Source organism: Salvelinus namaycush, chromosome 41, assembly GCF_016432855.1.
Source record: "Salvelinus namaycush isolate Seneca chromosome 41, SaNama_1.0, whole genome shotgun sequence".
NCBI lineage: Eukaryota > Metazoa > Chordata > Actinopteri > Salmoniformes > Salmonidae > Salvelinus > Salvelinus namaycush.
The window spans coordinates 3,140,315-3,154,333 of record NC_052347.1 but is presented as its reverse complement, the minus strand read 5'-3'; the positions used below and the strand labels follow the sequence as shown (position 1 = coordinate 3,154,333).

The 14,019-nt window shown below is 46.8% G+C and overlaps 1 protein-coding gene across 1 annotated transcript in view; it reads left to right on the top strand.

Moving 5' to 3' along the window:
* The first annotated feature begins 201 nt into the window (after positions 1 to 201).
* The window catches only part of LOC120033949 (beta-1,4 N-acetylgalactosaminyltransferase 2-like), a 55,759-nt gene continuing 41,941 nt past the window's right edge, over positions 202 to 14,019 (top strand). Inside the window, exons 1-4 of the mRNA XM_038980351.1 lie at positions 202 to 256; positions 1,403 to 1,464; positions 1,810 to 1,855; positions 4,393 to 4,481. Coding sequence (XP_038836279.1) covers positions 202 to 256; positions 1,403 to 1,464; positions 1,810 to 1,855; positions 4,393 to 4,481 — 252 coding nt within the window. The remainder of the gene's footprint in view (positions 257 to 1,402; positions 1,465 to 1,809; positions 1,856 to 4,392; positions 4,482 to 14,019) is intronic.

Sequence of the window (14,019 nt, the reverse complement as noted above, 5' to 3'; positions counted from 1 at the left end):
GATGGATAAATCCTGTAGCTAGAGAGTCCAATGTAGTTCTCCATAGCCTTCGTCTCTGGTACCGACAATGAGTACAGACGACCCCGGGATGGCGTGGTGCTAGGAAGAAGGTCAATCCCGCAGTCATAGGTGCGGTGCGGCGGAAGGGAAGTGAGCCGGGACTTGTTCAAAACCTCCCAGAGGTCCTGGTACTCCGCATGAATGTCGGAGAGGTCCTTAACCACCTACGAGGACCCAGGAAGCCTTCCCGGGGCAGGTTGTGCCGAATTCAGACAATGACTGTGGCAGAACGGACTCCAGCCCATGATAGCACCAGTAGACCAGTTGATGAGTGGATTGTGCCGTTTGGGCCAGGAGAATCCCAAAACCACAGGAATCTGGGGGGACTTAATGAGCAGGAACTGAATGGTCTCGCTGTGATTCCCTGACACCCGTAGGTTTATGGGAGTGGTGTTATGGGTGACCCGACCTATAGAGCGCCCGTTCAACGCTCGGACATCAATGGGAATAAAGAGGGGCTGAGTAGGGATGTTCAACTCGGAAGCCAGTGTGGCGTCCAAAAAGCTCTCATCAACCCAGAGTCAATGAGGACCCTGTCGCATCTGCTCCTGCTACGCCCTATGGTGTTCATCCGGTGCCTTCTTGACCTGCAGTTACTCCCCCTATACTCTCTCTCTCTCTCTGTGTGGTTGGAGACATGTGTGCTGGAGTCAGCAGATCCCTACCAGCTACAACTTGTTCCATAATCAAGACCTCTACAAATACTCAGTCCTGCCACTTCCACTCTGCCAGATTCTAATCTCTGCTCAGTCAGATTATGATTCTAGCCATTTATGATTACTCAAGATCCTGTTACTCTGCTGTGCTTGTTTCCCTGCCTGACACCGTTTATCCTCTCATTGCAGTTACCGCTCTGTCTCTGGCTCCTGTCTCCTGTTCCATATCTCACCACCCAACTACCTTGCTCTGGATTTTACTCACCACTACTACCTTGGATTCCCCTCAGGACCTGTTACCCTGTTGCTCAGCCAACTTCATCCTCAGTCTCCACATCTCTTTTTTTTTCTGCAACTCCCGAGCTTCCCCGGATCTGCACTCCATATCTCTCTGTGTAACAATAAATATTTTGGTTTATTCATCCCTGTTTCCTCATCTGAGTCTGCTCTTGGGTTCCCCTATGTCGCTCCACTTAACAGACCCGGAGAGATTTGGACTGGTTTCCCCACAGCAGAGTGAAATGATGAGAGGAAGGGGAGCAGAAAAGTTCTCCATATGGCCAACCAGAGTACTCGCTCCTGGTCTGAGCTTGGTCTTTTACTGAAAACGAGGACAGCCCAGCGCTGCCTAGTTGCATGGACTCGGGAAACAGTGCTTCTGCCCTCTTTGGTGACTCTCGAGGAAGGTTGGGAACTCTCGGGTGCTCTCGGCCACGGGATCGTCGGGGCCTTCCAGGATGACTCGGAGGTGAGGTCGAATCCCTGAACGTGCGAGTGAAATCAAACTTCCTCTCCATCTGACGTTCCCGCAATCCCCCATCGATGCGCATGGTCAAAGCGATGAGAGAGAGTCAAGACCAGTGGGTAACTCCCCAGCAGCAAGCTCGTCCTTAACCTCCGAGACGCAGTGCAAGAACATGTCAAACAGTGCTCCCGGGTTCCATGCACTCTCCACTGCCAACGTGCGGAAATCCACTGCATAGTCGGCCACCCTGCGGGCGTCCTACCGGAGCTGAGTTAGCGTACAGGCAGGTTCTCGCCCGGAGAACGGGGCATCAAAAACCTTCCTCACCTCTCCCACGAACCCCTCCAGGCTCACGCATATGGCTGGCTGCTGTTCCCATACGGCGGTAGCCCAGGTGAGAGCCCTTCCAGACATCGACGTGATGAGGTAGGCTATTTTGGAGCGATCCGAGGGGAAGGAGGAGGGCTGAAGCTCGAAAATTAGGGCACACTAGGCTAAAAACGCCCGACAGGTGCTCGGCTCTCCATTAAAGTGTTCTGGAGGAGGTAACCCGGGGTGGGACGGCTCTGCTAACCGTCGAGTGACTGAGAAGCGGTGGGGTTACCTCTGTGGCAGGCTGCCCTCCAAAGAACCCGCGGAATTGCTCTAGCAGCATGTCCAACGCCCGGGTATGACGGGTCAGTAACCAGAGGTGGGGCAACGGTACCAGATGGCAGGCTCAGGGTAGGGTTAGGCAGAGGTCAGAAATCAAACGGGAAGCAAAGGTCCAGGTCGACAGGCAGGCTCAGGGGCAGGCAGAATGTGCAGGTGGGCAGGGTCAGGGGCAGGCAGTGGTCAGGTAGGCAGGCTCAGGCAGAATGTTCAGCTGGGCAGGCTCAGGGTCAGGGGCAGGCAGAGTTCAGGTGGGCAGGGGCAGGGAGAGTGGTCAGGTAAACAGGGTCAGGGTCAGGCAGAGTGGTCAGGTTGGCAGGCTTAGGGTCAGGCAGGCAGAGTGGTCAGGTAGGCAGGCTCAGGCAGAATGTTCAGGTGGGCAGGCTCAGGGGCAGGCAGAATGTTCAGGTGGGCAAAGGTCAGGGGCAGGCAGAGTGGACAGGTGGGCAGGCTCAGGGTCAGGCAGAGTGGTCAGGTGGGCAGGCTCAGGGTCAGGGTCAGGCAGAGTGGTCAGGTATGCAGGCTCAGGGTCAGGCAGAGTGGTCAGGTTGGCAGGCTCAGGCAGAATGTTCAGGTGGGCAGGCTCAGGGGCAGGCAGAATGTTCAGGTGGGCAGGCAAGGGTCAAAACCAGGAGGGCGAGAAAAAGAGACTTGAAAAAGCAGGAGCTGAGACACAAAACGCTGGTTAACCTGACAAACAAGACGAACTGGCAACAGACAAACAGAGAACACAGGTATAAATACACAGGGGCTAATGGGGAAGATGGGCGACACCTGGAGGGGTGTGGAGACAAATCACAAAGACAGGTGAAAGAGATCAGGGTGTGATGATACCAGTATCATCCTGATTTCTGTTTACAAGCTAAATTAAAGCAGGAAGCACCAGTGACTCGTCTATAAAAAGTGGTCAGATGGAGCAGATGCTAAACTACAGGACTGCTTTACTAGCATAGACTGGAATATGTTCCGGGACTCTTTCGATGGCATTGAGGAGTACACCACATCAGTCACTGGCTTTATCAATAAGTGCATCGAGGACGTTGTCGCCACAGTGACTGTACATACATAACCCAACCAGAAGCCATATACTACAGGCAACATTTGCACTCAGCTAAAGGGTAGAGCTGACGCTTTCAAGGGAAAAAAAGCAATCCCGCTATGCCCTCCGACGAACCATCACACAGGCAAAGCGTCATTACAGGACTAAGATCGAATCATACTACACCAGTTCCGACGCTCGTCGGATGTGGCAGGGCTTGCAAACTATTAGACTACAAAAGGGAAGCACACCCGCGAGCTGCCAAGTGACACAAGCCTACCAGACGGGTTACCAGGACGTTTACTTTACAGATCCACAGATGATGCAATCTGTATTGTACTCCACACTGCCCTTTCACACCTGGACAAAAGGATCACCCACGTGAGAATGCTATTTATTTACTACAGCTCAGCGTTCAACACCATTGTTCCGTCAAAGCTCATCACTAAGCTAAGGACCCTGGGACTAAACACCTCCCTCTGGAACTGGATCCTGGACTTCCTGACAGGCCGCACCCAGCTGGTAAGGATAGTTAACACATCCGCCATACTTATCCTCAACACGGGGGCCCCTCAAGGGTGCGTGCTCAGTCCCCTCCTGTGCTCTCTGTTCACTCATGACTGCACAGCCAGGCACGACTTCAACACCATCATTATGTTAGTTGATGACAACAGTGGTAGGCCTGATCACCGACAACGATGAGACAGCCTATAGGGAGGAGGTCAGAGACCTGACCATGTGGGGCAAAGACAACAACCCCTCCCTCAATGTGATCAAGACAAAGGAGATGATTGTTGTCTACAGGAAAGGGATGACCAAGCATGCCCCCATTCTCATCGATGGGGCTGTAGTGGAGCAGGTTGAGAGCTTCAAGTTCCTTGGTGTCCACATCGCCAACAAACTAACATGGTCCAAGCACACCAAGACAGTCGTGAAGAGGGCGCAACAAAACATATTCCCACTCAGGAGACTGAAAAGATTTGGCATGGCTACTCAGATCCTCAAAAGGATTTACAGCTGCACCATCGAGAGCATCCTGACAGGTTGAATCACTGTCCTGGTATGGCAACTGCTCGACCTAACTAACTTTTGAATCGCCCTGGCTTTACAAATCTATACATCTACAGAAATAAGACCATCCCTGCTTCTATTGGCTCTTTGAGTGGACCTGTATCTGGGGACCGTCCACCCGGCTCCTTTGGGAATTGAGGGGGTGTCCGCCCTCGTCTCGTGCCTCTCAGGGAAAGCCCTGGAGTGGGCTAACGCCGTGTGGGTAGAAGGAGATGTGGCGCTGGACCACTTCGAGGAGTTCACCCACCGCTTCCGGGCAGTCTTCGACCACCCGCCCGAGGGTAGAGCGGCGGGTGAACGTCTTTTCCACCTGAGGCAGGGGACGAGGAGCTCCCAGGAGTTCGCCCTGGACTTCCGGGCCCTGGCCGCCGGATGGAACGACAGGGCCCTGATCGACCACTATCGCTGCAGCTTGCGCGAGGATGTCCGTCGGGAGTTGGCCTACAGGGACACCACCCTCACCTTTGACCAGCTGGTGGACCTGTCCATCCGGCTGGTCACCCGCGGACGTTCAGACGCGGCTCTGTCGGCTCCATCTCCCAGCATCACTGCTCGACCCGAAACCCGCCTCTCCGCCTGCCCTGCTGGAAGCTGGGGCCGCGGTTTGTGAGTCATTTAAAGTCCTGAGGAGACTGAACGTGGTTAGTTACCGGTTACAGCTTCCCCACGATTATCGTATTAACCCCTCGTTCCATGTGTCTCTCAGGCCGGTGGTGGCTGGCCCGCTCCAGGAGTCTGAGGTGCGGGAGGTTCCTCCGCCCCCTTTGGACAACGAGGGGGCCCCGGCATACTCCGTTTGCTCCATACTGGATTCCAGGCGTCGGGCGAGGGACCTTCAATACCTCGTGGACTGGGAGGGGTACGGTCCGGAGGAGAGATGCTGGGTCCCGGTGGAGGACGTTTTGGACCCTTCTATGCTGCGGGAGTTCCACCGTCTTCGTCCGGATAGCCCTGCACCTCGCCCTCCGGGTCGTCTCCGAGGCCGATATCGGCGCGCTGCTCGAGCCGCACGTCAAGGGGGAGGTACTGTCACGACTTCCGCCGAAGTCGGTCCCTCATTGTTTGGGAGGCGTTCGGCGGTCGACGTCACCGGTCTTCTAGACATCGCCGCTCCACCTTTCATTTTCCATTTGTTTTGTTTTCCCGCATAAAAATACAAAATAGAACCTGGTTGTTTTCACCCACACTAAAAGTTTATGTTTTAAACATATGAAAAATATATATTTTTATAATTATATATATTTCAGCAGCTTAGGGAAAGAAAAAAAATGCATGAGCCCGGTAGTGTAGTTTAAGTATGACTCAGACTTGTGTGATAAGTGTGTCTTCTGATTTGATAGCAATTAGAATTTCCACCACAGTATCCAATTGTCATATTTGAGTAAAAGTAAAGATACCGTCATAGAAAATGACTGAAGTAAAAGTGAAAGTCACCCAGTAAAATACTACTTGAGTAAAAGTCTAAAAGTGTTTGGTTTGAAATATACTTAAGTATCAAAGGCAAATTTAATTGGTAAAATATACTTAAACAAACGTAAAAGTTCAAGGATAAATCATTGCGATCAAGATTTTCTAGTTTTTTTGAATTTACAGAGCAAGAAGCACACGCCAACACTCAGACATAATTTACAAACTAAGCATGTGTGTAGTGAGTCCGCCTGATCAGAGGCAGTAGGTATGTTTTTGATAACTGCCTGAGAATGGAACCATTTTTCTGTCCTGCTAAGCATTCAAAATGTAACGAGTAGTTTCGGTGTCATGGAAAATGTATGGAGTAAAAACGACATATCTTTAGGAATGTAGTAAAGTAAAAGTGGTCAAAAAATATAAATAGTAATGTAAATCACAGATAAAAAATTTAAAAAAAACGACTTAAGTATTTTTACACCACTGGATTGACCATACCTGATGTGCTTCACCAGGTCCTCGCTCATATGGCTCTCCGCGTCAGGGGAACCAGTAGGGTCCAGGACAATGGCAGAGTGGGTCCTGCGATTGACATACTAAACACAAGCGGTAATTTCAAGTCAGTTTATCAAAATGGCCTCAAACATAACATATTCAAGAATAGTACTGTCTAATCTCTCACTAAAATGGTCATTCTTGTGGAGCTTACCAAGAGTATCCAGTGGTAGTTTCCCACGTTGCAAACTCTAATCCAGCAACTGTGCTGCTCCAGACTGGTCTACAGGAAGTGAAGATACATTTATATGGTGTGGCAGGCAATATTTTGTCAGGAAGGTGGCAGCTCTCCCTACATTGACCCCTCCAGCCTCTTATTTAGAACCATGACACAAAAGCAACTCTGCGGACGTGCCTTTACCTTTGACAAGGTGTTCTTGCGCATCGCCACCTTATCCCCATGCAGGATCATCCCTGCCACAAAGTGATCCACAATAAAAACATCCCCCCTCCACTTGAAGGTCAATCCTCTTCAGTTGGAGGTAGAAGTCAATTACCTAAAGCAGAATGGCACATGGTTGGTCAAAGTTGACATGATGCCCAGGCAATACAGTCAGCTCAGGCAACAACTCTAATTGTACTTTATACCAACTGCACGCATGGGAATTTCATACAATTAAACCATAACATGTGGGGGACCTTAACATACCTCCCCGCTAAGCCACTCATTGGGCTTCAACGTAAGGAAGTCATGGAGGTGCAGGATGGCAACGGATCCCTCCAACAAAATTCTTGCGGTTGCCCTGTCCACTCCATCCGACGACATTGCCCATAGTTGCTTCACCAATACAAACAGATTGTGCATCAAAAAACTGCCTGACTGTACAGATGTGATCAACATGCAGTAGGAAAACATGCAGAATGTAACCAAAACAGTCACATTCCACTTACTCTATTCTCCAATTCTTCATCCCTGCTGGGGTGTTTGTCAGACAGACAGGTCACCCTATTGAATAAATGGTGACAGTTCAGTTTGGGACAGATCTGCATTTTGTGTTCACGGATATACATAAAACTCATTGGGTACCACATGGCTTAGTAAAATGGTTATCATTTTAACATACCCAAATAAGACATGTAACTAAATAACACATAAGACCGACCTGTTGATGAACGGTCGATTGTTCTTCCTGGTGTTTGGCGCCCGTCTGGACATGCTCCTTGGTGGCACACTTATGGCCAGAGCGTTTTGCGGCCAGATGCCTTGTCCTCAGCTTTATTGGCATAGGACTGTCCACACTTCTGCCAATGGCCAGTACAGCTGCCAGTCAGTGGACACACCTCTGTGCACTGTCAGAAGCAGAGCAGGAGCACGTCTCCATTGGCAACAGAGTAACGCTGCTTGTCTGAGAAGCCCTGGTAGAGGAACAATTTGGTGCTTGGAAGCAGGAGGATTCGTCCTTTTGCCACAATCATCCTGACCAAGGCCTCAGCTCCAGTTACTGCCATGACAACCTCTTCTTGTGCCACACAGGACTGGATGCCTTCAGCAAAAGACACCATGTCTCCCTCTGACATGTAGTAGGGGAAACTGGTGGTGGGCATTTGCCTGGAAAATTGCTCATGGCACTCAGGGGTCAGGTGGAAATTCCCTAGGTTACAGTAGCCCCGCAGCACTTCCCTCAAGGCATTGGTTTGGAGTTGGTAGAGTAGAAAAACCAATTTATCTACTCTGACCTTCTTCCATCCAACCAATGCCTTGAGGACAGCATTGAAGCTCTGAGCAGTTGTTGGTAATTCCATCTGACTGGATACCCAAGCTGTTGAGCACATATTGTGCGCTCTTGTCCATGGTGTCAGTGACTGATGGAAATAAGCCATGAAATCAGGGCTCCAGTGAAGGCACACACTCTCCAGTGTTCATTTGTAGTCACTCCTTGATTTCGTGGCCAAGAGCTCTTTGATGGCCTGCTGGTAATCGGCCACATCTTCGGCACCCTCTGACCCCACCTTGCGCTTCACATTGTTGGAGATGTGGTTCCAGAAATTGACAGTCCTGGCTTGCGGCAGCACAGACTGGATTGCTCCCTCAAAAGCCGCTTCCCGGTTTGTGCAGAAGATTGCTGTTGATAATTGAGGAAGGAATGAAAGGATGGTGCGAAAGAACTGTTTGTGGTTTTCCATGTGCCGGGTGGTGTGAATGAGGAATGCAAGGGGAAGGACAGGTGCCTCTTGAAACGCAACATGACGGAAAACAAGGGGTGAAACATAAAAATTGCCGAGGTCAAATGTGGTGTCATAGTGTAAAATGTGCGCCCCTTGGTGTTTGCTTTTAATAACTGCCTTGGCCTCTTCAACCATTTCTGGTGCTGCCACTACCAGAAGGGTTGCGGGTCGAGTCTCCATATGGGTGACAAATCCGGGGAGAATGTCACCCATCATTTGTGTTGCCACCAACTCGTCCCGGTCCAAAACAATGACGTCCCTTGCTCGACGAATTGTGTTCTTCACTTGTGCCAAGTTGCGAGGTTGGTAAACTGGCATGAATGATGCATTTGGGGATGGTGGTGGGTTATTGGTCATGTCTGAGTATACTTTGCCAGGCGTTTCAGTCTTTCGCCGGGACATTTCATCTATAATTGAGGTAGCCGATCGGATGAAATCCCTTGCTTGCTGCTGTTGGCTGTTGCCGTGGGAGACATTGGAGTGTGCCTCCTCACCAAAATAGTGAATTGGCACAGGAGTATCAGGCTGGTGAAGCAACTCATACTCCTTTTTTGGAGCCCTGGTGCTTCCTTTCCTGCATAGTACCGCACCCTTAGTTTTGGTGAACGGCGAGGAAGGCTGTGGGATCCCTTCTGAATCCATCTTTTTTGGTCCGCCTTCCAGTGCTCACATGACAAGGAACTACCTGCAAACAGAAAAATGTCTCCAGGCTTGGGGTGGAAGGTGGGATACCTTAGCGGGATCAACCGTTTCAATCATTTCAACTGCTTGTGCTGGTGTTAAAGGCAGCTGCCGTGTGGTGTATACTTGCTGAGGTAGTGATTGGGGAACCTGGGGTTTGTGATGGGGCAATCTGGGAGATGGGTTGTGCATTGGCCATCCTTCCCTTACTCCACACGTCGTAGAGTTGACGGCGATAGCTGAGGGTGTTAGACATTTCCAGTTCAATGACTATCACAGAAAATAATCAATTTTCCTGATGGTAGCTCGCTGCCTAGCCTTTCAACAACTGAGGCAATGTCATCAAAAGTTGGGGCCCTCTTTCTCTTTGGCATTCTGACAAGGAAAATTACATTGGTATAAGTATTGAGATTACACTTAGGACAAGTTCAAGACAGTTAACTAACTATATGGAATGTTATATGTAAAAATATCCCCTAGTGCCTCATAGTTTACCAAGCCAGACTGGGGTACATTCAGAATGAAATTGAGACCTGTTACATTCTACATAAATTACATAATTTTGAATTAAAATCTGCATGCAGAGTTTGACATTGAAGGTCAAGGAAATGGATTTAAAGTGAATTCTATTCTTTGAAAAAAATAAAACCATATCCCCCCTCTAATCAGTGATCATTTCTAAATACATGACTTGCCAAATCATGTCTAAGCAATGATTACTTCCAGGGAGGATGGAATTACGCTATCATTCATAACCAGTGGCCTGCAGGTATAAGCTACATAAGCAGTAGCTAGGGGGCCACCTACCATTATTAGGATTTATTTATTAAAGAATTCTATCACTTACTATTGTATTAGAATAGTAAAATACACAAGGTGAAATTGAGATTTGGTTATGAATCAGCAGCTGGTTATCAAATACACAGTAATACCTAACAAATGTGTGTTTGTAGCTCCCACAATGCAGTAATACCTAACAATAGAAAACACAATCTTAAAAATGTATAATAAATATCAGAACAAGTTGTGTAAGTTACTGAGTCACATGTCAACTACAAACATTTAGATTGGTAAATTAGTCTAGCCAGTTGTCTAAACTTCTAGTAATAATGCCCCAATACCGATTTTGTTAAGTCACTCTCACTCAGATATGGTTAACAAACATAAGTCTTGGCAAAATGTGTAGAATTGCAGGAAATTCCCTGCAATACTGCTCCATGGCAAAAATGAGTCTAATTGCATGATTATAAATGTCTATTTCGCTCCACCGTCGGGGGGGGGGGGGGTAAAATGTTTTGCCAGCGAGGTGGGGGGGCACCCTAACAAAATCTCAGTTAGGGCCCCCAAAAGGCATGTTAAGATCCAAATGAACAATAGAACATGGACAGAGTGTAACGGGGTGCGTACTGGCGGCAGAGAAGTCAGGCGCAGGAGAGCGAAAACTGATTTACAACTGTGTCGTTTAATAGACATAAAAACCACCGTAAACAGAACAATCAATGAATGGGTCAAACAAAACCCAGTCTCCACCAGCATAACGTACACAGGCACTACAAGAAACAATTACGGACAAGGACATGGGGGAACAGAGGGTTAAATACACAACATGTAATTGATGGAATTGAAACCAGGTGTGAGGGAAGACAAAACAAAACCAATGGAAAATGAAAGGTGGATCGGCGATGGCTAGAAGGCCGGTGACGTCGACTGCCGAACGCCGCCCGAACTCGGAGAGGGACCGACTTCGGCGGAAGTCGTGACAGAGGGGGACCTGGGACTTCATCCACAAATCATCTCAGAGTAATTGCTGATCTAGGATGTGTCTATAATCTTATTCTTGTTGTAAACTGCAAAACTGATCCGAGAGGAACACTTCTACTCTGAGACACTTGATACATAAGGCCCCAGGTTAGATTGAATGTTGACATTTGGCCCCTGGGGTTGATTGGGGTCATATGGGTATCAAACTTCATGCTAATGAATTTACCTGGAGTCGGAGTGATGAGTTATTGCTGACGCGGATAACGCAGAGGCTCAAGTGTTTCCACTGTACGAGATATCTGTGGAATGGTACAGACAGTATACAGGTCAGAGGTCAAAAGTCTATTATATGCAAATAACACGATTGGGTTGTCGAGCTGACAATAGTGGCTCGCTCAATCTTTACATATATCCCTCCTTTCTTCCTCCCTAAAAGTAATCACTGATTATAAATAACTAGAAGGGTTAAACCCATGTAGTGGAGCCCTTGGTTTGACCTGCCCAATCCTGTCTAAGCAGTGATTGCTTCATTGAGGGAGTAATTAGTACCAAACATCTCAGTTCTCCCAAAGTGCACCCATTCAATTCTCAGAATTTAGAGGAAATATGGTGAAAACTCATTTTAGCCCATGCATAAGCCAATCTAATCCTTTTACATTTATGGCGAACAGTGAATAATATTATGTGCGCCCTTCAGGAGAAGTGAGTGTTTGATGTCATTAAACTGAATTTAAATCATGATCATTAGTTATTTTGTTACACAGACATCCGACCAAATTATGTAAAAATATTTACAGGCCACTCAAAACGACAAATTAAGAAAGACTACAAACGAAATGCTTCACCTACAAGAACAAAGTGATATACAGATAATATTTGCCATTTCAGTTGTCATTGATTGGCATTTCCCCTCATCCCAATTCACATGTCATGTCTACATTGTGTAGAACCTTTCCATTTAACTGCATAGTAGGCCAGCCAACATGGGACAAGTGCTGGGGGAAAAAAAACAGTAATATGCTAGATCAATCAGTGAAATACCAACAAAGTTTGGCAGGATGTCATCCAGAATGTGGAAATTTAAGGCCATATACAAGAGGTCAAAGGTCACAATTGGGCAGAATGGGAAGTATCACCAATAACCAGAGACTGGATGCATTATTAGTATATTTGTATACAGTTATGCTTAAAGACTGGCACATACACAGAAAAGACCTGGTTCATTTTTCACCCATTAGATGGAATTTCTCTACCCCAAACTGTCAGATATAGTTTTAGTGGTTCATGGAGGTCGTTGGACAGGAAAGTTGTGGTTAGCTAATGGGCCACTTTCACCAAAATGGAGAAATGGCATGTTTTTTGTATAAAAGCAAAAAGTTACTAAATGTTTTCTGATAGGGTCTACTACATCATACGAGAATGGTCCTTAGTGGTGCCGCAGACCACCAAGGTAGCAGAAAACCCACTTTCAACATTTCTGTATATTTCCATAACTGTAAAGGCAAAAGATTATTAGGGTAATGCATGCATGCAAGTTTGTCTGATAACGCAAGCAGTCATTCTGGTCAATTACAGGGTATTTCACCTGCATGTGTTACTAGTGCCATTCTGTGCCTAAAGATAAGAAATTGGACCGTTGACCCTTTGATCATTCTAAATTCCGGATGACCTCCACCCATACGGTGTTCATCACCCATTTCATATAGCATGGATGACTGACTGTTAAAAGGGTTGTTGCAGTCACTTTGTCAACAGTGGGTCATCTAATATCAATTCAAACACAGGAATGGACTTAGTATTAGAGCAATCCTATTTCAATACCTCTTGTGCCTCAAGACCCCCAATAACCTCCTTTACCACAGAATTTTCAAATTCAAGAAATGTAAGGGACATGACACTCTAAAATATAATTTGGTGAAATGTTTTTATTACACTACTTTTGAAATGTGAAGATAAGTCTTACATTTTAGATTGGAGGGTCACGTCCTTTCATGTCAATTAGATGGTTGATGTGAAAGAGCTGGCCGACGGCTTTGAATGAGTCTGGAGGAGGCACAATGAGACATGACAATGGCATGTGTATGTTAAAATGATCTTTATATGAATTTTGGCATGTCTCGTGTAAAATGTGATGCTATAACAAATAAACCTTACCAGTCACAACTGTGTCAATGAGTTGTTGGAGGCACGTTCCACATTGCAGATGACTTTTAAGGCGAGTCGAGACTGATTTAGATTAACCTTGATTTATAAATAACTACTTAATATTATTTGTAGCTCAGTAATTCAGTCACAATTCACCTTTGATCGATCACAGTCTTGATGCTCTGGAACGCGGCAATCTATGATTTCAAGCACTTATAACGAGCACCTAGACTACAGACACCTGTGTAGCATTGACAACACTTCAACGTGCACTTACGTGTGGTCAATTAGACATTAACGACCAGAAATGACTAGACACCTTGTAAATACTTGACTTAACCCTTGTGTAGTTTTAACATTCTGTTTACTCCCCTTGTCCCAAGGGTCAAAAATGATCCACCTTCACTAAACCCTGAAAATAAAGCCGCTTAATTGAATTTTAAAGGCCAAATCTATTTTGCATGAAGAAACAACCTGTCATTCATCAAACTCTTTGTGAATATCTGGGTTTTCCAGAAAGAATGCATTTAGTCAGTGGACACCACTCGTTTTTATTACAACACACCTGTCATATTTATTTTCTTTACTAAAGTAGAGGTTTATTATTATTATTACTTTGCTAAATGTACTGCATAGGTATAAAAATGCCCCCCCACCCCCCGAGAGATAGCACTCGTCCCCCATTTCTAAACACATCCATCCTATAGTGTAGGTTTTGAAGATTCATTATCTATGCTTGTAGTCATCAGAAGAAGTTTGAGGAACGGTTGGTGGATCCAAGAAGTACAAGCCCCCACACCATTCTCCAACCTCTGAAATGTTGTCTTTGATGTGTGCATCTTCAAGTACCCCTTAATATTTTGACTGTTTGGTAGAGTAGTGGTTATGGTGGTTGCTCCCCAAACCAGAGTTTGACAGTTCAAATCCCAGAGAAGCAGTTTATGGGGAAACATTTTTCTTGCTGCCTTTGTGGGCCTGAAAGAGCAAACAAGAGGTATGTAGGGGTACAGGGGCTAGTTCCCATCAAATAGCAATAATTAAGTGACACCTTGTTTCGAATGTATTCATTCGATGTATTCATG